General features: G+C 37.9%; 1 protein-coding gene across 2 annotated transcripts; it reads left to right on the forward strand.

Moving 5' to 3' along the window:
• Positions 1–362: 362 nt before the first annotated feature.
• LOC109000370 (bifunctional TH2 protein, mitochondrial-like) lies at positions 363–23975 on the forward strand. 2 transcript variants are annotated; one of them, XM_018977214.2, is made up of 7 exons: positions 363–900; positions 3256–3364; positions 10833–11123; positions 11274–11688; positions 12144–12398; positions 22981–23584; positions 23676–23975. In XM_018977214.2, the coding sequence occupies exons 1-6, from the start codon at positions 521–523 to the stop codon at positions 23388–23390; spliced, it is 1860 nt and encodes a 619-aa protein (XP_018832759.1). In that variant the 5' UTR covers positions 363–520; the 3' UTR covers positions 23391–23584; positions 23676–23975. The 2 variants fall into 2 exon arrangements, with proteins under 2 accessions (XP_018832759.1, XP_018832758.1); XM_018977213.2 differs by having other exon boundaries at positions 23691–23975.

The raw sequence follows: 23975 nt of genomic DNA on the forward strand, positions 1-23975 counted from the left end.
GATGAAACACTTTTATTATCAAATGAAACCAAGGGTTGGTTTGGATTCAGAGATGATTTTAGATGAAAAATAAAAGTTGAATAAAATATTGTTAGAATATTGTTTTTTAATATTATTATTATTTTAAAATTTAAAAAAATTAAATTGAAATTTAAAAATTTAAATTATTTATTATATTTTATATAAAAATTTTAAAAAATTATAATAATAAAATAAAATAAAATAAGATGAGATGAAAATTTAAATAACGTTAAGTCAAACTTAAGAAATATTTTTATATTTAAGCATTATATAATTTATATTCATATGAAATTTCGTTTGCAGTTATATAATTATTTTAGTCACACTCTATCTCTCTCTCACACAGTTGCCTGTCTATCTCTCTGTCCCTCCCTGCTGGCTGCCGTGATGCCCTTCCTCTTCCCCCTAAAAAACTCCGAATCACATCATATTTTAATTATCTATTTATTCACGCTCCTTTCACACGGTCTGCCTCCCTCCCTCCCTCTGTGTACCCGTGATGCGCTTCTTCTTCTCCTTGAAAACCCCACTCCAACCCACTTTCTTCCTCTCCGCTGTCCGCTCCTCCACCACCACCACCACCACCACCTCCCATCCACGACTCGTTCGGTTCAACTCTCTCCGATCCTACTCCGACTCGTTCGATTCAGCTCTTAGATATCCAGCCTCAATGGCAATTCCCCCTCCTATAAAGTCAGTGGTCGCCCTGGACTCCGAAGTGGGCCTCGCCAAACGGTTTTGGATCAAGTTTCGTACCGAATCGGTCCTCGCCCTCTACACTCCCTTCGTCCTCTCTTTGGCTGCTGGGAATCTCAGGATCGAAACTTTCCGGCATTACATCGCTCAAGATGTCCACTTTCTCCGCGCCTTCGCTCAAGCGTCAGTTATCTTTTGTTCTTTTTTTCCTCCCCCTTTTAATCTGAATTTTTTATTTATTTTTAATGCTTAATATGAATCTCTTTGGTATGGGGAAATGCAATTGTATACTTGGGTTGTTGGGTTCTGAATCTGTGTCTGGCTGCTAAGATAGCGTGATAAAGATGGAACTGAACCAATAATTTTTTTTTTTTGAACTTTTGAAATGCTGAAATGTTTGCTTTATGTATAGTTGATAGGTATTGGCTAACTAAGTTTTATATTCGTCAATCTGTTGGCTAGAGTTGCCTATTTGATATAACAGGCTGGTCAATAAAATAGTAGTTTCAGCACCACCCCAACCAAACAAAAAGTAATAATAAAAAAGGAAAGGGAGAGAAGATTGCGATATAGTTGACGGATGACCTTCTTGTTGTCTTGGAGTCACTTTTTTTTGGCCAAATTTTCACTATTTTTGTGCCAAGCTTGGTTGCTGGGAAAATGGAGGGAATAAAAATCAGTGGCATAACTCTATCACTGAGTTAAAAGGTCCAATTTCATTTGACGTTTTCATAAGCCATTAGCTACATGTGTTATTGGATACCTATGTTCTATCAGTTATAGTGGAAATTTCAGAAACAGGAAATCTACTTTTCCTAGTGGGAAGGAGTTCAGACTGTGGATATCTATAGTTTGAATAGTCAGTAAAAAAGGATTTATGGGTTGTTAAAAAATATGGTCTATTCCACTTCAGTTCTGTTTTTTTTTTATTTTTTTATGATAAGTAAGAAACTTTATTGATGGAACAAAACTAGGCACAACCCATGTACACAAGAATTATACAAAAGAGACACCTAATTACATTCTAGAAAGTTGAAAAGAAAGCAAGAACTCATGGGCATTCCCTCCCTTTAATACAATAGCAGCAAACCATTGGACTAAAGAAAATACTAAAAATCCATAATTCTCCCACAGTTCTCTCCTTGTTGTTGACGCACCTCTCATTGCACTCCATCCAAATACACCACAATAGACACAAAGGAACCATCCACCACGTCGTTGCTGGTTGGAGGCAATGATGCTTCCTATTCCAACATGCTAAGAGATCCACCACACTCTTGGGCATCACAAGCGCCTCTCTATATGACCGTGAGGAAGACTTGAACGACGTCGTCGAGGATGGAGGCAGCCATGCAATTACTACACCTTTGTCTCTGTTTTTTACACCCAAAACAGAGAATGAAGTTAAGAGTGCCTTCAGTGTCTCGTCGAAACTCCTCCATCCTCCCCCTGCCTCCCTGTCGGTACAACTATCAGACCACGCCACCTCTCATGTCCAAACTCCGAGAGGGAGGAAAAACTGCCGTGGTAGTTGATGTGTCTTTGCACCACAAGTACTCTGTTTCCTCTTCTGCGAGTTCTAAGAAACTCAGATGATCCCCCAGAGGCTATAATCTCCTTTACCTTTGCAGCCAACCATACCATAGCTTCTTGATCAATGGAGATAAACTTCACAACTCGATGGCTGCTCCCCGTGATTCTCCACCACCCTTCATTCTCCCTCTTAAACTCAAACAACTTAGAGTCAATAATAATGCTTCTACACAACCCCATCGTAACTAACCACCACTCCAGACAAAATAAATCTAGGTCTAAGCACCAGGAAAACGATACTCAGAACTCCATTAACGCCAGCCTTGACGTAGCACCATCATCGTCTTTTTTCGCATGTGTACGGAGAGAAAAGTGTTTAGGAGAGTTGTGTACTTTTTCAGTTCTGTTCTTAATCATGAGAATCTGATATTCGTTCTTTGGGATGGCATTTTTTGGGTCTCTTTGATTCCTAATGAAATGTAAGAGAACACGAAGATATCATGCTATCAATCTTGAATATCTATTATTTAGAGAAACTTAGTGCTTGTTTTAGAAAAAAATGAATTGTGGTTTCGAAATTGTAGTCACCTCTGCCCATGCTTGAAGATTTGAATTTCCATTTTAGGTTTTATTAGGTTACATCTTGTGTTTCCATAGCCTCTTCTTTCACAAACTAAGCCATTAAAAGATTTACAGCTTAGGAATTTGTAAGTAAATCCAAGTCTAAACTAAAAAGAAAATACTAAATGAATAAATCCTAAAATCCAAAATTAGGAAAAGAATAATAAAATAAGGCACACAATTAAAGATGAAAGAAAAATCAATTTCATCCATTGAGGTGAAATATGTACCTACTCTAATTGAGGTGAGTTCTAGATGTTGAAATTCAAAATAGCATGCTGTATTTTCTTTTCTTGCCTCAGTTTTTTATAGAGAACTAGATGGCTGGGCTATCTATTTTGGAAAATATATGTATTTTTCATTTATTGTTTTGTTGGATTATAGATATGAATTGGCGGAAGAGTGTGCGGATGATGATGATGCAAAGCTTTCAATCTCTGAATTGAGGAAGGCAGTTCTGGATGAGCTGAAAATGCATGGTTCATTTGTACAGGTATGAGTCTCCATGCTGTCTGGTATTTGCTCCATTTCCAAGAAAATGTAAGTTAAGAAGGGAATTGAAACAAGAAATCAGCTTAGCATTGCCGAAAGGATCAAAGCCATATATGTAAGATCAATTACTTTATTGGATTGGTTGAACTTTTGGAAGCAAATGGGAAAGAAACATAGAGTGGTGCAAAAAAACTGCTTGTTATCTTTTTATTTGTTCTGTTTGTTAAATATGCCAAACTCAACTGGCCTGATAATTATATTAGGTCATACTCATGAGTTTAAGAAATATAGGGGAGACATAAATAGTGCTTGGAGAGCTTTTGTTATAGTTAGAGTTTATGGAGTGTCGTCATGTCTGGATAGCATGGACACAATTTTTGTCTAATATCATGGAATTTCAAAGGGAGGTTAAGAAGGTGTTACACTTTGGATACAGAACCCCCTCCTCCTTCCCCAAAACCCCCGCAATGAACGTTAAAGAAAAAAAAAAAAATCATGATAAGGAAACAATATGTGTTACTTCTAGTGCTCATGGTAATTAGTTGGTGGCTAATTTAACATACTGGGGCCCCAAAGTTTGGCGCTTCTGGTAGTGTTAATTGATATTTCCAATTTAATTTGGCAGATTAATCATCCTGGTTTGATAAGAATGGAAAGCATAAAGTGAGATAGTTTATGACCTTGCTATTCTCCCTCAGATTGCAAGGACTCTAGGCTCTTTCAGTTGTTTCAGACCTAGGATAGATTTCTGTTTGTTTGGCTTCAAGGTTGGTAGATTAAGTTGCATGACCAATGTTTATTATGGGTATACTTGTGATAAAAGACGGAAAGGTTCACTACAGTAAACAGTATGTGTCATTGACTTTACTGTTTACACCATTGTTATTTACCCAAAGAAGAGAACCTTTTTGTACCCAATCAAGAAATAAATCCCCTAAATGCGTTTAGATTGATATAGACTCCATTTCCCAACAAAACATGATCCTTTCCCTTCATGCAATTCAGTCTCTCATTGGCCTTTTACATTATTGCTACTTCTATCTGTCAATAGATGTGGCTATTGACAAATCTCTAAGCATTTTTGTGATTTTCTCAAAGAATCCAGCCACATTGAATCCTCTTCCATCATGGGTCACCTTGTCGCATTCAATCTCAGCCATCTCATAAACAATCTTGCAATAACATCAACTTTATCTGTCCCTGCCTTTTTTGGAACTTAAGGATCTAAAATCTGATGCCATGTATCCTTTTTTGTTGTGAAGCCTTTTCTCTTCTTCATCTCTAGCAAAATAAATTCTTTTTTCTTTTCTTTTTTCTTCGAGTTAGGAACTGCACAAGTTGAAGTCTAAAGCTATAGTACCCCTATTTGTCATAATAATAGCCCTTTTCCTTGGAAGAATATTTGGTGGACAAAGGTTCCCTTGAGAGCTGCGTTCTTTGCTTGGACAGCCTTGTTAGGAAATATTGTTACAATGGAAAATTTAAGAGACTGTGATTGATTGGTGTTGTGTGTGTAAGACAAATGGGGAGTTAGTTGATCATCTTTTACGTCATTGTGAGATTGGAAGTGCAAGGGCAAGTTGGTTAGTTGAAATGCAGTTATGCCTGGTGGAAGTAAAGTATTCCAATGCACACGTGAAAAGTTTTATCTTAAATTAGCTGGCCTACACTTCGGCTACTGATAAGGGGACAAGACTTTACAACTAGATTGGAGATGATCCCTTCTATCTAGTGAGTGCAGTGAAGGACTCTCGCCTCAGCCGCCCATATGACTTATGACTTATTTTACTTGGTTTTCAACCTAAACAATTTCGAGTGCCTTCCTTTGTGGCGGCTATTAATTCAACTTCCTTTTGTGTTCCATTTTGATTGTCTGAGTGGCTTTCACTTGGATTGGATTAGCTTCGGTCATACCTGGAAGACTTTCAGATGTATTTTGTTTCTGGAGAGGAATAGGTGGCAGTCTGCAAGTTGTATTTGTGTGGAAGATGGTTCCTATTTGACTCATTTGGTGCATATGGGAGGAAAGGGATGAGAGAATCTTTGAGGCTGATGAAATGATGAATGGATATTGGAGGAACTCAAAGCTTTGTCAATACCCTTTTATCTTCTCTATGGATCTCAATGATTGGAAGTTTTACAGAATGCATATACGTTATTGCTCCAGTAACTTCTGATGCGATTCTAAGAAGATGTAGATTCACCCATGAAAGTGATAATTAAAGGTTTTGCACATTGATATGCTGCGAAAGTATTCCATTAGGAGCAAATTCATAATTAGGTGCACTTTTGTCTTTTCACATATTTTTTTCTTTACAGCTGTTGTTTATGGAGGAAGTAACTCAGATTTTTTATTTGATGGGAAGTAACTCATAATTGAACTTTGATTTGGGGGATGTGTGGCATTGAATTAAAGTATGATATTGTATGTAAGAATGAGTGATAGTTTTGATGATAAAGTGTGATTGATCCTGAACTTTGCATTTAACCTTTAACACCCCTTCCTCTAGGATTAGGACTGCTACGATCAAAATAATTTTATGAGTTAGGTATGAAAGATCCCATAAAACAAAATTAAATCAAACTTTACTAAGTAAAAGAGAGTTATAGTTATCATTTGTTAAAAGTTTGTTTAAAGTCTTGGGCTAACTAACAAGATCTATTAATGAGTAAAACATATATTAGATTCTTCATAAAAGATTTAGGTAAGTGACTCTTCTCCCTAAGCCATATCTTGTTCTGCAGCCTTATCCTCACATAGATCATCACCTGGGACAGTTAATTCCGAAACACAAATGTGAGTCAAATACTTAGTAAGCAACTATATTGTATAATATATAATATTTTTTTTGATAAGTTATAATATATAATATAATGATATAAATGTAACAACACTTCCCGTAGGTTAGGAATATTACGAACATTCATAACATAATGCCCGATGAAGAAATTCAAAGTCATGAAAAATATCTTATTTATTGAAAAACGTCAAACTAAATTGAACATAACTGTCTTTGAATCATGAAATTGAAAACGTAAAGTAAAAAAAATATAAACTAGCCTTACATGTGACTTTTTATTCAAATAACATAAACAATACTAATTCTTGTGTAAATAACACTTATTCCTTTCTAAGTCTATGCACTGGATCTATTCCTGGCCCTCCAGCTCTGCATCCTCACAGTTATCATCTGTGACAGTTAAACATAGAAGAAAACAGAGAAACAAACAAAAATGAGTCGAAGACTTAGTAAATAGCACATCATACTGGAAACATAACTTAGCTTAGCATAGGCTTAATTTTTTTATAAAACTTTACATATATCGTCACAGATTCACATAGCATATCTATTCATCATCAACATGAGCGGAATCATACCTAATCATGGCAATACATGTAATGTGAATGCATTAATGACTGACTCCGTGCATTACCTAACAATCATACATGACTTGTCCATTTTGTCTTTCACTTATTTAGTGGTCATCCAAACATGTGTACATCGGTCCAATTGTCGTTGACCGTATATAACGTATCATAACATGTAGTGAAACACGCTTGGGTCCGTGTTATCACTTACTATCTGGTGAACCACGCTTGGGTTTGTGGCACCGTTTAATTTATCATAACATGTAGTGAAACACGCTTGGGTCCGTGTTATCACTTAACATATGGTGAACCACCCTTGAGTCCGTGGCACCGCTTAACATATCATAACCTGTGGTGAAACACGCTTGAGTTCGTGTCACCTCATATTATATTAGCTTACATGTGTTTTCTTATTAACTTTTCATAATACATGTGGGCATGTTTGACTTCATGAAATTACATGACATGACATACTCTTGTGCAAGGCATAACATTGTACATGACCTATTAATATGAGTTTTACACTACATAGCATAACATAGGCATGGCATAACATGATCTAAACATTACATGGATATTCCATGGCATACATGATCTAAATATTACCTGAGCATTACATGGCATATATGTGATAACATCTCATCCATCTAACAACCCATACCAGCATAGCATCATAAGTATATCATCGAAATTCATTGGGATTCGTGAAAAAGGGACTAACCTTGACTTGGCTCGTAGCGTAGGCAAACATCACATTTTCATGCACAATTAGAATAATTACAGCACACATAATATGATCATACTACTTACCTCTTAGCGCTGCTTCCTGATTCCCACTTTGTAGCACGTTACTTATATGAAGTACGAGACGTTACTAATTTCTTAGTGAACTTGTCTAGCATTCTAATTACTTAAAATCATACCTTAGAGATAATTTAGTCATATTCAATTACACTAAGATTAATACATAAAATTAAAAATCATATTTAAATAGTCAATTGGGATATTACTAAAATAATAGGCTCAATAGTATACTTTAAAATATACTTTAAATCCCTTAAATACTTTCTATAATAATTTAAGTCTATGGGCTCATATTTATTTAAGTAAAACTTTGGCCTGATTTAAATTCTAGCCTAGCCCTAATTGAGGAAAACAGTCCATTTAAAATCACTAGAAGTGTTTCTATAAAAGTGGAACCTAGCCCATATTAATTTTAAAGCACAAGTCCATTTAAAATAAGCCTAGCACACTTTTGTCTTAAGAAGGCACTTGGCCGTATGGGCTTAGGGCCCAAGGGCCCATTATGAATTAAAAGGGTAGCTATCCTTCTGGAAAACACACGGGACTAAAAACAAATGAAGGGGAATGACCATGCGATGCTCACTGAGAGAGGGAGAAGGTCCACTGTGACGGTGGGTCTGGGTGGCTGGTCGAGGTCAACGGTGGAGCAGCTAGGGGATCCTCTGAATACGGTGGTGCGACACAAAGAGAGAGAGAAATTAGTCTTGTGCTTCACACCAAGAAACGGCAAGGCAGAGGAAGGGAGGGGTCAACGTGGCTTACCGAGGGAGGAGGGATGCGTGTCTAACTTCAGGTGGCTGGGTCGGCAGTGTTTGGGTGGTGCTCCGACGTCCTCTGCAGTCGATGGTGGGTTGAGCAAAACACACAGGGCCTATTTGGTTGTTGACAGTGGAGAGAGAGCGACAGAGGGGGGGTTAGGAGTCGACGCACATCATGAGGGGAGGACTTACCAGCAGCGTCTTCTGTGGTGGTTTCTAGCGGGGTGGGTTTATGGGTAGGGATGCTACGGTGGCTTCTGTTTTCGACGTGGGGCTTGCTGTGAGAATTTGTTTGGTTGTGAGTATGGACAATGGCTACTGGGAAGGTTTTTGCCGCAAAGGAGCTTTGATGGAGGAAAAAGCCTCAGGAAAAAGAGAGGATTTATGGGAGGGTTTTTGAGGTGAGAGTTTGTTTCCAATTAAGAAACTATTCAAACTAGGAGATAAACTCTGAGAAGCATACGAGCTTGAAGGGTGGAAGAATCCCACAACAACACAAACACTATCTCAAAACAGATCCAATAACATTACTACTAATAATAATAAAATAGTAATAATAATAATAGTAAAATTAAAAAAAAAATCTAGATAGGTTTGGCAAGTGGGATGAGACACAAAATTCTCATCTCATCTCATCATTATAACTTTTTCAAATTCTCATAAAAAATATAATAAACAATTCAACTTTTTCAAATCCCAAAACAATAATAATATTAAAAAATAATATTTTAAACTTTCATCTCAAACCAAAAATTCTCACTATCCAAACCTATCCTAAATCTTAGTTTAGGAACTGTATGTTACAATATATTTTTCAGTTGTAACAGAACATTCATAGTTACTTTTAGTTACATGACACGTATACATTCTTTTTGTTTAATCCATTGAAGTAATTGAGAAGATTGGACATATATTCGTAGGTTGGAAGAGATTGTACTTGTCGAAAAGTGGTAGGATCACCTTAATCATGATCTTTGGAGCCGTTGTGGCTGACCTATGGGTGATACACCGTTTATGGCCAGAAATGACAGTGGTGTGCTATGAGGTGAGATTATTTCTGGTGGATATGCTCGGCTTGGGCATCTTCAATTTATAGATTTGTTCTGTTCAAACAGAGGCTTCACTACGCACAAAACAACCCGTGATTCTCGACAAACCCACTACCCAAAATACGGCAGGAATGGCAAGGGCCTCGACTTCGGTTTGCAGGTAAAGCTGAATCCATTGCCGTTGCATAGGGAAGGGGAATATGAACTGTTTGAAGCCACACAACAGTACTGTTGTTGAAGAGGGCAAAGACCATTTGACTGTCTTTCGCTAGGGCTGTAAGGAAATTTTTGCACGGTGCAAAGGGAGATTCCCATGGCGTTGTTAGCCACTTGTGATGCAGATTTGGACACCTAGGGTTTGCAGGTGTCAGGCTTGGGGAACGAAGGAGTAAGGGGGGGGGGGGGGGCTCAGCGGAAGGGAAAAAGCTTTTCCAGCTACGGCTTAGCGGGAGAGAAAAATTGAGAATCACGTGGTGTGTTAGTTGTTCAATATACAATGTTCTGTAAAAGCCATATACAGTGTTCGAATAACTTCAAATCTTTTCAGATGAGATATAAATGACTGTTTGCTTTCACAGAGTTTCTGTCCGTACGAAATGTAGAGTTTGTTTTATCTCAACTGTGTCTCAACTCCGAAAACAAACGAGGCTTTAGTGTTTCCTGAGAGTTAAGAGGACAAAATATTTGCATGCATTCCTCTAGTACATATTTATGGATTTGAAATTTTGATTCCTCTCTAAAACACGGCATATGATGCTTGATGATCTTTAGTTACACTTTTTATATGCTTTTTATCGAAGAATTGTGCCAATATAATATAATTTTTCTTTAAGTTTGAAATTGTGATACAGACAGCAGATGATGCTGAATAGTTGATGTTAACGTCGAACAATTTGAACTCAGAAATTTTCACGGGTTCAAAATAAAGAGGGCAAGGTGCCTAAATAATCTCTTCTATATATATATATATAAATTTTATACTTTGTGAATTTAGTACATGCTGAGGAATGTAGAAAACAAAAGAGAGTTCTGGAATAATAGCTTAAGATATGCTTAAAAAGTCAAGCATAGCAGTTCTTGGGGGAAATGGGAACTTTTGGAATAAATATTAAAGAATGATATAATATTTGTGGACTTATAATGGTCAGAACATGTGATAGAAGCTTTTCTTTTCTCCTGCATACTTTCCATGGCCTAGGGCTTTACCAATTTGTCTGCTGTTCTAATGAAATTATGCTTCCGAAAGAAGCATAAAGATGGAAGTACTGGGATATTTTACCAATCAGAATGGTTCTGCCTACACTGGAGAGTTCTGATTCAAATGGCACTGTGCCCATCTGAGACTTCTGATGTCACTTGTGATCTGTACTTTTGCACTGGTTCAAATATCTCATTTTATTGGTGTGTTAATGATTCTATCTTGATTTGTTCGATCAACCATTATGGAAATCGTAATGGAGTACAAATCTGATTGTATGGCTTTTGTAGGAATGGGGTTCAGACCTTGCAAAAGAAGGCGGTATCAACTCTGCAACAGTGAAGTACACAGATTTCTTGTTGGCAACAGCCTCTGGGAAAGTTGGAGGAGTAAAAGGTCCTGGAAAACTTGCAACTCCTTTTGAAAGAACAAAAGTTGCTGCGTACACTCTGGGTGCCATGACACCTTGCATGAGGCTGTATGCCTTTTTGGGTATAGAATTCAAGGCACTTTTAGATCTTCATGAAGGCAGTCATCCTTACAGAAAGTGGATTGAAAATTATTCATCTGAAAGTTTTCAGGTCTGTCATCCTCCTGAGCTGTGAGTTGTTTCACTTCATTTCTTATGCCGATCTGATTATACTCTACTGATTATCGTCTTGGAGGAACATACATTCCATAAATGGCCTTCTTTACTACAATTGCTCAACTAGTGTTATCTTTGAATTTAGGCATCTGCTGTGCAAACTGAAGACTTGCTCGATAAACTAAGTGTCTCTTTGACAGGAGAAGAGCTTGACATCATTGAAAAGCTTTATCACCAAGCCATGAAACTTGAAATAGAGTTCTTCTCTGCTCAGCCGGTTGTTCAGCCAACAGTAGTTCCTCTGATCAAAGAGCACAACCCTATGGAGGATCGTGTTATTATATTTTCTGATTTTGATTTAACGTGCACTGTTGTTGATTCTTCTGCCATTTTGGCAGAAATTGCAATAGTAACTGCTCCAAAATCTGATCAGAGTCAACCTGAAAATGAACTTGCTCGGATGTCGTCAACTGAGCTGAGAAACACGTGGGGCCATCTTTCTCAGCAGTACACAGAAGAGTACGAGCAATGCATAGAAAGCATTATGCCTTCCAACAAAGGTTTATTATTATGTTGTTTATTGTCTGGAACTTTGAGCTGTCTTTGTATTGGCAGCAAACGATTTCATGGAATAAAGTTTTCCCCTTAAAATCAGATGTCAGTAAAATATTTCTTGTTCCAAATATCTGGAGTTTTGGGGTTGACATGGTCTTAAAAAAAAAAGGAGATAGATTGACTGTTGGCATATTTTTATTGTGGGTTTACTGTGAATTCTATAGATCAACACAAAAACCAAATCTTACTTTTGTGCAGAGATGAAGGTAATTTTAATAATAAAATTCATGACATAATTTCCAACACTGATCCAATCCAAGACTTCTTTCTGCAATTTTTAACAAGACAGACTAACTAGAGTATTAACACTGCATTATAAGATTTTGAAAAAATTCTTCGTAACTGCATAAATTTACTTGCTAATGTATATATTTATTTTTCAATTTATGCGGCTCTACAGTTGATGAGTTCAAATATGGAGACCTACATAAAGCACTTGAGCAACTTTCGGATTTTGAGAAAAGGGCAAATAATAGAGTGGTTGAATCTGGGGTACTTAAGGGTCTAAATCTTGAAGACATAAAACGAGCTGGTGAACGTCTTATTCTTCAAGATGGTTGTACTGCTTTCTTTCAGAAAATCGTAAAGATTGCAAATGTCCATGTACTTTCATACTGTTGGTGTGGTGATCTGATTAGATCAGCTTTTTCATCAGGTATGTCTCTTACATAAGCTTAGAATGTTCTTATAAAAAAAAAAAAACATATGCTTAGAATGTTATGATATTTAAATTGAAATCTCTTGTGTGCTTCCATTTTCCATTTCCCATGTAGACTAGATGAAATGCAAATCTCTGTCGAAGTTTATTGAACATTTTATTCCTCTGATGCTTATATGCAATAGCTGAAGATGCAATATCTGAAGAAGAGTTGAGTGGCTTACTTGATCCCTCTTGTTTTCTGAGCATTCTTTGACTCCTATATGGTTTTGCATCTGTAAAGATATTGTGCATGTTTTAGAACATAATTTAATGGGTCTTTATTATTGAGAAGTTGCAATGGTTTTGTCAATGTTTCTGAAAACAATTGGAAAGAGGTAACATATTGGATAAGTTTTGAGTGACATGTAAATACTTTTTCAATACAAAGATGAAATCAGAACTAAAAATGGAAAAGAATAACTGGAAAATTTAAATATAAGAAGCCAATAATACACCTACTTGGATGTTATTACAAATTTTGAAAACTAAAGTGAGGCTCTTATAAGCACATATTCCATGATATTTCTGTGATTGTGATACACATCTCATATTTTATGTATGCATGTATGTTTGCAATCACGTAGTGTTAAAATCATGCTGCTTATGGTACAAAAGTTGTTCAATCCCCATTTATTTATTTTTGATAAATATTAGATATGGGGTAATGGTATACGTACAATTCTTTTGCTACTCTTTTTACAACCTTGTATTGAATGGAGGGCGGTTATGTATAATTTGAAATTCAAATAAAAAAATCTTCAGTATTTTTTATAAAGTGGAACTATCACATTCATTGATTGTAAAGTAGTTGTATGAATATCATTATTCATTGATATTGCCCTATAATGATATTCCTCTAGCCGAAAAACTGTCTTTTTCTTTGGAAGTGAGGACTGGAAACTCATTGATGCATTGTGATGGTAATAGCAATTAACTGAAGGTTACAGCCATTGATCTGATATTAAATTTTGTTTTGCAACATAATGTTACTATTAGTCTATGCAAATGATGATCCATTTATGTAATGCACATTTAAAGTTTTTAGGCATTGAGTTGTGTGATACCCCATACTGAGTGATGAGTCTAGGTGGTATATGGAATCTCACATTGCTTGAGAGGGAGAAATTCTTGCTCTTTATAATGTAACATCCCTTCTCGTAGGTTAGGAATGTTACGTACATTCATAACATAACGCCCGGTAAAGAGATTCAGTCTAATAAAATACCTCATCTATTGGATCATAAAACTCATCTAGCATGACAGTTTTTCATAACATGAAAGCTGAAAAATAAAAGAAATGACATAAGCTAGTTCTGTGATACCAACACTACTTAAATGTCTAAATCATACGCTAAGTCTCCGGAAATTTATTCTACTCTTGGCACTCCTGCTCTGTATCCACGAAATCATCATCTGGGACATTAAAACATAAAAACAGAGAAACAAATTTGAGAACTTACATATATCGTCACACATTCACATAACATATATATCATTCATTAGTAACATAAGCGGAATCAAACATAATCATGGCAATACATGTAACGTGGATGCATGAATACAGACTCCATGCATTTCCTATCATTCGTACATATCCTATTCATCTTGTCTTTCATTTACTTGGTGGCCATCATAACATGTGTGCATTGGTCCAATTGTCGTTGACCATATATAACAAATCATAACATAGGGTAAACCACACTTGGGTTCGTGGCACCGTCTAACGTATCATAACATGTAGTGAGACATGCTTGGATCCATGTTATCACATAGCGTATGGTAAACCATGCAACCACGCTTGAGTCCGTGGCAACGTCTAACATATCATAACATGTAGTGAAACACGCTTGGATCTGTGCTATCACATAGCATATGGTAAACCACGCTTGAGTCCGTGGCACCTCATATCATAATCTGTGGTGAAACACGCTTGAGTCTGTGTCACCTCAAAATATTATATCTTTTGTATGGTGAACCACGCTTGAGTCCGTGGCTTGCACATCCACCCATATCTTTTTTTTTTTTTTTTTTTTGGTCCAATATTTGACTACGTAAGGCATGCTATTGATCCTTTTGGGGGGAACTCACCAGGTCAGGGAACTGATAGTGACACAGGTGAGCTTGATCAAGATGCATGGCTCTATGAGACTTGCACATTGGCCCTCCAACTAGTTGTAGATCTCTTTGTCAAATTTTATAACACTGTTAATCCACTTTTGAAAAAAGTTTTGATGCTTCTGGTTAGCTTTATTAATCGCCCTCACCAAAGTCTTGCTGGTATTGGTATTGCTACATTTGTCCGTTTGATGAGCAATGCTGGTACCAACGTGGTGTATTGATTGGTGATAGTTAGATGGGTCGTTTTATAGAACTAGTTATTGAGTCTAAGTGCTTCACTATAGCAATATGTGGAGGTAGTGGTTTGAGAATTACTGAGAGAAGCTGGAAGACAGAGAACTCGGTGTTGCTGGGCTTCTCCTCTATTCAGTGGCTTGGGAAGGTGTTAGAGGAGAGCTTAAGCAGGAAAAATGAGGTATACTCGGCAACACGTGATGGGTATTGTAGTTTTATCGCTCAACGTTGTGCAAATAGGAAAGGAAGATACGTTGAAATATCAGAGTATAGTCAGGGGGGGAGAAGGAATATGCTATGTATTCCAGAAGGTGAGAATGGTTGGGGATAGAGGAAGATGAGGGAGGCTTTGGTAGAGCAAGGGAAAGAAAAAACCAAGGTAGGTGGTCTGCATGGAGGAGCCAAACCAAGTGATGGAAGAGGGAAAATGAAACACTATGAGCAGTCCTATAAGGAGGTCCTTACGACGTCGATACCGAGAGCTGCGAAGGAGAAGGTGGCTGGTGCGAAGGTTTTGGACAGAGGTAAGGGACGTTGGCAACGTGAGGGTACGGTGAACCATTCCCATGGCAGGGCCTCTGTTGCGTGTCAGTCATGGGAAATGCAAAGGAAGTTGTTGGAAATGTAGGGGCAGCTGCGCGCATTGCAGAAGGATATGGCTACAATTGTAGCATTTGTCGGTTCATTAAAGGAAAGTGAAGGAGCAGATAAGTTGAAGGATGATGGGCTGAGTTTAACACGTAAAAAGGCTCAACCGAAAGGCAAAAACAACAAAGGATGGAACATATGCCGGGCTAAGTCACAAGATCCTTTTGGGGCTGGGCCGTCTCAAGCTAAGGCCCATGGTATCGGGCACCATCCTAGGGCCCATTCAGGCGGGTCGCTACCCAGGACCCAATTAGACGGGTCTGGATCCGAGCCAACAGAACTCGCGAACCCGAGTTCTAGCCCGATACACTCCACTGAGCTTCACGGCTTCGGGTTCGTGCCGGACAGCATACAGATGGTGCCGATAGAGGTTGAGGGGATACAGACGGCGCCGATGGAGGTAGTGCGGGTCGCCGGTGTGGTCTCCCCGGAGTTTTGTGCTCAACAGCCCTTGTTAGGCGTAGAAGCTAGGGTTCCTTCGTCTCTGGAGAACCAGAGATCGCCGATGAGGGAGGCTGGGGTGTCTCTGATCCCGACGGCAGGGTTGGGGAGACCAGTAGAGGACCTCGAGTTGGCTGAGGTTGAAGAAGACTCGGATGACTTCATGCATTCTGTGGAAGATGAACTTTTCATCCCCTGTGGTTTGGAGGATTTTTCAATGGGAAGTGAATTTCAGAACCAGAATAATAAGATGGGGAATCCTACCCCATTAAATTATTATTTTCCAGATCAAGCATCAGATTGGGTTATACATAAAGCTAAAGAAATTCAACATGTTGTGGGAATTGAGTGTGTTGGGTATGAGGAGCAGTTTATAGCCTTGTTAACTGCTATGGAAGCTGGCCACCATCAAGAAAAGAGGGGGAACATAAAGAAAAGTCGGGAATTAAAAAGATTGATGTGGTCGATGAACTCGGAAGCAAGTTCTAGCAGGAATAAGGCAAAAGGGAAGGGGCTGAATGTTCTCCAATGAAGCCCAAGATTTTATCTTGGAATGTCCAGGGTTTAAACGAGGTAGAGAAGCGTCTTTGGATTCGTTGTCTATTCCGTGAGTGGAAAGCGGACATAGTATATTTACAAGAGACAAAGCTAAAGTTGATTAGTAGGAGGATTATTCGGAGTTTATGGAGTAATATTTATGTGGATTGGGTATATTTGGCCTCTTTAGTGGCTTCGGAAGAAGTTGTGGTAATGTGGGATAGACGAGTAGTAGAGAAAGTGGAGGAGTACATAGGGAGATATATGGTAGCTTGTTCTTTTAAATTTGTATTAGATGATTTCTTGTGGGCATTTGCAGGAGTGTATGGGCCTAACTTAGATGTCAATAGAAGTATATTATGGCCTCTTAGATTTTATCTTTGATTTGAACTTGATAGATCTTCCATTAGCAGGGGGTCCAGCTACTTGGTCAAATAATCAGACTTGGTCCCGCTTGGATCGTTTTCTGATTTCTCCTGAATTTGAAAGCCATTTTCCGGATGTATGGCAAAAGCGTTTGAGTCGTATAACTTCGGACCATTGGCCTATTCTACTGGATTGTGGAAGTGTTCGTAACAGCAGAAGGTATTTTAAGTTTGAAAATATGTGGTTGAAGTCAGAAGGTTTTATGGAAAGGGTTAAAAGATGGTGGACTTCGTATGAATTTGAAGGTACATCCAGTTTCATTTTTGCAAACAAACTGAAAGCCTTAAAAAGGGATCTAAAGGAGTGGAATAAACAAGCTTTTGGAAATGTGGAGGAGAACAAAAATTCCAAGTTGATGGAAATTCAGTATTTAGAAAGGCTACAAGAAGGGAGGCCACTAAATGAAGAGGAACAAGCACAAAAAATTTTGTTGGTTGCTGATCTTGAGAGGTTAATCTTACAGGAAGAAATCTCATGGCGCCAAAAATCAAGAGCTCTTTGGTTGAAGGAAGGGGACCGGAGTACGAAATTTTTCTATAGAATTGCAAACTCACATAGAAGAAATAATAACATTGAAGTGTTGAGAATTGAAGGGGTCGAGAATAGAGAAGAAGAGGTTATCCAAGACCATGTGGTTGTTTTCTTTAAAAAGCTTCTCACGGAGGAGGTGGGTTGGAGGCCTACTTTAGATGGTTTGGCTTTTGACACTATTGAACCAGGGGATGTTACCAAATTGGAGAGGGCTTTTGAAGAGGAAGAGGTATTTGAAGTGATAAGAAAGATGACAAAAGATAAGGCTCCCGGACCTGATGGTTTCTCTATGGGTTTTTTCCAAAAGTGTTGGAGGTGATTAAAGCGGATCTTTTGAATGTATTTCAAGAGTTTTTCTTGTTAGGAAAATTTGAGAAAAGTCTTAACACTACTTTTCTTGCACTAATCCCTAAAAAGGTAGGGACCATTGAAATTACAGATTTTCGGCCTATTAGTTTAGTGAATGGTGCTTATAAGATCATTGCAAAAGTGCTTGCAAATCGATTAAGTGGGATATTGGGGAAGATTGTTACCAAACCACAGAATGCGTTTGTTAAGGGTAGACAGATCCTTGATGCGGCTCTAATTGCTAATGAATGCTTCGACAATAGATTGAAGATGGGCAAAGCAGGGATTATGTGCAAATTAGATATGGAAAAGGCGTACGATCATGTTAATTGGGATTTCCTTCTTTATTTACTGGGTAGGTGTGGGTTTGGTGAGAGGTGGAGGTCATGGATTAGATGATGTATTTCTACGGTACAGTTATCGGTGTTGATTAATGGTAGCCTAGAGGGTTTCTTCCCAAGCTCTCGTGGCTTGAGACAAGGGGATCTGTTATCTCCTTTACTTTTTGTCATTGTTATGGAGGCATTGAGTAGGATGATCTCAGCCTTAGTGACTAATGATTCCATCAGTGGTTTCCAGATTGGATCACCGAGTAGGGGTATTACAATTGTTTCTCATTTGTTGTTTGCAGATGATACGCTTATCATGTGTGAGGCTGATCACGCTCAGTTGAGGGCTGTGAAGGCATTGCTGCTGTGTTTTGAAGCAGTATCTGGCTTGAAAGTGAATTATGATAAATCTGAGTTGGTACCGATTGGAGAAGTTCAAGATATAAGGGATCTGACGGGCATTCTGGGGTGTAAAATTGCGTCTTTACCTATGACTTACCAGGGATTGCCGTTGGGTATAGCACTGAAGTCTCGTATGATATGGGATACAGTGATTGAAAAAGTAGAGAGGAGATTAGCAGGGTGGAAGCGAATGTATTTGTCGAAAGGGGGTTGGACTACTTTAATCAAAAGTACACTTTCCAACCTTCCCACCTACTTTTTATTAGGGGTGTAAATTCAAACCGGAAAACCAGTCCGGATCGGACCTGTTTTACCGGTTTTGAATTTGTCCGGTCCGAGACCGGTTCTTAGAATGTGAAAACTGGCCAATTCCGGTCTGGTTCCGGTTTAGGAATTTTTTGGACCGAACCGGACCGGTTGATAAAAAAATATTTTTATATATAAGTTTTAAACAAAATATTATATATATTAAATATTAATATATATAATTTTTATATATAATGTATAATTATAAATTTATACATTAAATGTTAATTTATAATTTCATATATATATATATTCATATATGAAATAATTTCATTTTATAAATTATAAATTATTACATTAAATGTTAATACAATATATAAATTTATAAATAATACTAATAGTCTAATATAGACTATAGACTATAGTTATATTTATAATTAATATTAAAAGTTTTTACTAAAAGTTTATAACTAATACTAATATTAAATATATAATTTATAACTAATACTAATATATAACTTATAACTATACCAATAGTCTTAAAAAATCGGAAAACCGGATCGGATTGGACCGGAAACCGATAAAACCGAAAGTACCGGTTTAGGAGGGTAACCGGTGCGTAATCGGTTTTGGAAAATACAAAACCGGTACATACCGGTTCGGTCTTAAATTTTGTCCAAAATCGGACCTGACAGGACCAATTACACCCGTACTTTTTATCCTTATTCCCTTTACCGGCAAGTGTGGCGGGTCGACTTGAGAAGTTACAGAGAGACTTTCTGTGGGGGGGCTTGGGAGATGAGTTTAAATTCCACTTAGTTAAGTGGGAGATGGTATGTCGGCCTATCTCCAATGGCGGTTTGGGTGTCAAAAATTTGAGAGTTTTTAATCGGGCTTTACTTGGCAAATGGTTGTGGAGATATACCAAGGAACCAGAGGCCTTATGGAAGACTGTGATCGAAAGCAAATATGGTGATCTAGTGGAGGGGTGGTGTACCAGAGAAGTTAGAGGAACAGTGGGTAAGGGGTTATGGAAACACATTAGAAGAGGATGGGAGGTCTTCCAGCGATACACTAGATTGCACTTGGGGACAGGTGTCAAGATCAGATTTTGGAAGGATGCATGGTGTAGTACCAGTGTTCTACTAGATCTGTTTCCGTCTCTTTTCTTGATTGCAAGTAACAAAGATGCCACAGTGGCAGAGGTTATGGAAGTCTCAGTCTTAGGTAGAAACATTCACTGGAACTTCAATTTCAACCGGGCGGCACAGGATTGGGAGATGGAAAGTTTTGTAGAATTTTATAGCCTCTTATATTCTGTTCGACCGAACATTCAGCGGGAAGATGAGTTGTGGTAGCATCCTGCAGGGAAATGGGTATTCTCTGCTCGCTCTTTCTATAAGGTTCTCACACAAGTTCCAGAGATACAGTTTCTTTGGAGAAAGCTTTGGCATCATAAGGCTCCTCCCAAAGCCTCTTTCTTTGTGTGGACAACGTCTTTGGGTAAGATCCTCACTACGGATAATCTAAGAAAGAAGAGGATAATTATTGCAGATTGGTGTTGTATGTGCAAAAGCGGGGGTGAGTCGGTAAATCATCTACTTTTACACTGTGAGATAGCTAAGTCTATTTGGGACGAGGTGTTTAAAAGGATGGATATGGCGTGGGTTATGCCGGAAACCGTTTTGGATGTATTGGCTTGCTGGAATTCTATCCGTGGGGTGAGACAGATTAAAGCAGTGTGGAAGATGATCCCTATCTGTATTATGTGGTGTTTATGGCAGGAACGAAATGAGAGGACTTTTGAAAACAAAGAGAGATCTGTGGAGGAGCTAAAATTGTTATTTTTTAGAACTCTTTGTACTTGGGCCATTGCTGTAGACTTAAATGGCATGGACCTTCATGAATTCCTAGTTTCCAACATGCCTACATAAACAGGGCATTTTCTTTGTATCTTGTTACTTTGGTGATTTAATAAAGTCTTATTTTACTTATAAAAAAAAAAACATAAGACCAATCTTAAAATTTGCTTGCCATTCATGTGTTTTCTTATTAACTTTCATAATGCATGAGAACTTGTTTGACTTCATGAATTTATGTGGCATAGCATACTCTTGTGCATGGCATAACATTAAACATGATATATTAACATGAGTCTTACACAACATATCATAGCATAGGCATGGCATATTATAATCTAAACATTACATGGCATGCATGTGATTTTCATAACATCTCATCCATCCAACAACAATCCATATCAGCATAGCATCTAGTCTTATTCACAAGCATATTATTGTAATTCATTGAGGCTTGTGAAAAGGGGCTAACCTTGAATTGGCTCGTAGCGTAGTGTAGGTAACATCACATTTTTTCATGCAAAATCAGAATGTTTACAGCACACATAAAGTTATGATCATGCTACTTATCTTTTAGCGCTACTTCTTAAATCCTACTTCGTAGCTCGTTACAGAGAGAGGAGAACGAACTGTGATGGTGGGTCTGGGTGGCTGGCTGGGAGTCACGGTGGCGCAACTGGAGGCTCCCTTGAGGGAGGAGGTACGTGCGTTTGAGTTCAGGAGGCTGGGTCGGCAGCTTCTGTGGTGTTTTCCGGCAAGGTGACTGCCTGGGTTGGTGAAAATGGTGTCTCAACTATCTGTGTAGGAAATTTTGGTTTCCAGGTGGGGAGGTTCTGGCCGTGAGAATTCTTTGTTTGATGGAGGGACTGTTGTGGTGAAAAGAGGATTTATACTAGGGTTTTTGCTGTGTGAATTGGTTACGAATTAGGAAACTATTCAAACTTGGGAAATCAAATAGAGAGATGAAAGAGGCGTACAAAGTGGAAGAATCCTATTCAAATAAAAAACTACTATCTCAAAACTGATCTGATAAAATAATTACTAAAATAATAATACTAAAATTCTAAGTCCTAATTTAGGACCCCTACGTTACATATAATGATTGCATTTGGGCTCCAATTATACTTTTGACTAGTCCTTTTGGAGTATAACTTGATATGGCTTGGGCCTCCCTTGGGGGCATTACAAGTTGACAAACCTTTAGGTGGGTTGTTACATAAGGAATGAGGGTTCTCTAGTCTTGTGGCTTTGTGTTGCCCTTAATATTACAGTTTAAGGGAAATTTCTAACTTCAACTGCAATAGATGATTGTCATCTTTGTTTTAATGGATTCAGCATTATATTTTGGGGCTTTTTCCATAATTCAAACATGATCTACTTGAAAAATAACGAGAGACTCATTCGCTTATATTTATTCCAAAATGAATAAGTCAAGTCTTTCGACACAGCCACCCTTTCAGTAACTTCATGAGGTGTACTATATATTAACAGTCAGACTACTAACTTGTACAAGAACTTTTGTCACTAGCATTCACGATTTTGGGTCCAAGAGTTGATGCCTTGATAGTTATGCTTATATGTTGGATGGGGTTTTGACAGTATAAAACTCAAGGCTTGGAATGTCATGATGCTTTTCCTTATGTGCCAATATGGTAGGAATGTTCGATCTTTTGATGGTGTCGAGCTCAAGTTCATGATTCTAGGATCTCTTTTTCATTGACTAAAAGTGTTAAATATTTTACATTTTTCCCTGTTGGATAGAAATTTTTCCGCTTCAATAAGTTTGTATGAATTCTCACGTTTGAGACCTTGTTGTACCCATGCAGAAAATGACATTAGTGCTTCTTACCTCGAGCCATAGGTTTCAATTGTCTGAGAATAATAGGACATGACATGATGTGATGAGTGCCACATCGGTGTACAGGATAAGGTTTAGTCATTAGCATCTACCTGTCTTTTTTCCATCTGGAGAAGGGCATGTTGTTATACAGTGGTTATTCTCATTTTCTGTTGTTGTGGTGGTGGTGGTGGTAGCGGTTGCTGTTTTTTTCGCCCAAGTCAGATGGGATTTCTTCTGTTATGCCATTCGCCGTTATGCTCATAAAATTGTTGGATTATTTCAAATATTAGCCGTTATGTCAGCTACTATTTACAATTGTTAATGCAATCCATTGATCACATGGTATCCTGTTGAGACATTGAGTGCAAGTATGACCATCTAGATTAGCATTATTGGAGTTTTAAATCCAATTTTGTGTTTCAACTTGTCTTCACACCACATATCAAACCCTTCTCCCCCTGCCCTTTTATTTAAACATTGTTATTTTTTCTCTCGCTTGCTTCGTTTCAATTGAAGTTCTTTAAGTTCTTTATATTTTTCTATCAAGTTATTAATAATTTTCTTCTTTTATGGATCAGGGGATTTACATGAGCTGAATATACATGCGAATGAGTTCACTTATAAAGAATCCATTTCCACGGGTGAGATTGTTAAGAAAGTGGAGTCTCCAATTGACAAAGTTCAAGCTTTTAAGAATATGCTTAGTAATTGCAGCAATGACAGAAAGAACTTGACTGTTTACATTGGAGACTCGGTGGGTGACATACTTTGTCTGCTTGAGGCAGATATAGGAATTGTGATTGGTTCGAGTGCAAGCCTTAGAAGGGTGGGGACTCAGTATGGTGTTTCTTTTGTCCCACTGTTTCCCGGCTTGGTCAAGAAACAGAAGGAATATGTCGAAGGAAGTTATAGTTGGAAGGGGCTATCTGGCATTCTCTATACAGTCTCTAGTTGGGCGGAAATACATGCCTTCATTTTGGGGTGTTAGAATTGCAGTTTTCACTCGCTTATCCTCAACAAAATGATGGACCCATTTATTTATAGTGCAACAGAAAACACAAGTTGGCTGATTTTATTAGCGGCCACCCCCTTTGCTGGCTATCTTCCCTTTTCGTTTTTCTACAGGGTCCACTCGTTCAAAGGCTTGATGTCAGTCTCTTGTTTCCATATGGCGTGAACATGGTATATGCAATTTCATTGCTTTCTCTCAGTTGCTTCCCTATCATTATTTCCTTTCATCCAATAATTTGTCTTGAATTAATTTTTTTAGTAGTCACCCCCCTTTCAGGTATTCAGAGGTTTCCGGAAGCAGTGATTCGGGACAAAGGTCAAAACATACATTTGTTCATATAAACAATCCAAGTGCTGCTACCTATTTTCATAGGTTATTACAGTCCTTCGTTTTGGAGGAATGGCATTTAAAGAATATATGTATTTTCATTTAAATTATCGCGTATTATAAAATCAGATGGAATGAATGACACTATGTTCTGGCAATATTGCTGCTTCAGTTATGAATAATTGCACTTTTCCTTTTAAGCTACTTGAAGTCTTCTATCAGATTTTATTTACA

This window comes from Juglans regia, chromosome 11 (genome assembly GCF_001411555.2).
Source record: "Juglans regia cultivar Chandler chromosome 11, Walnut 2.0, whole genome shotgun sequence".
NCBI lineage: Eukaryota > Viridiplantae > Streptophyta > Magnoliopsida > Fagales > Juglandaceae > Juglans > Juglans regia.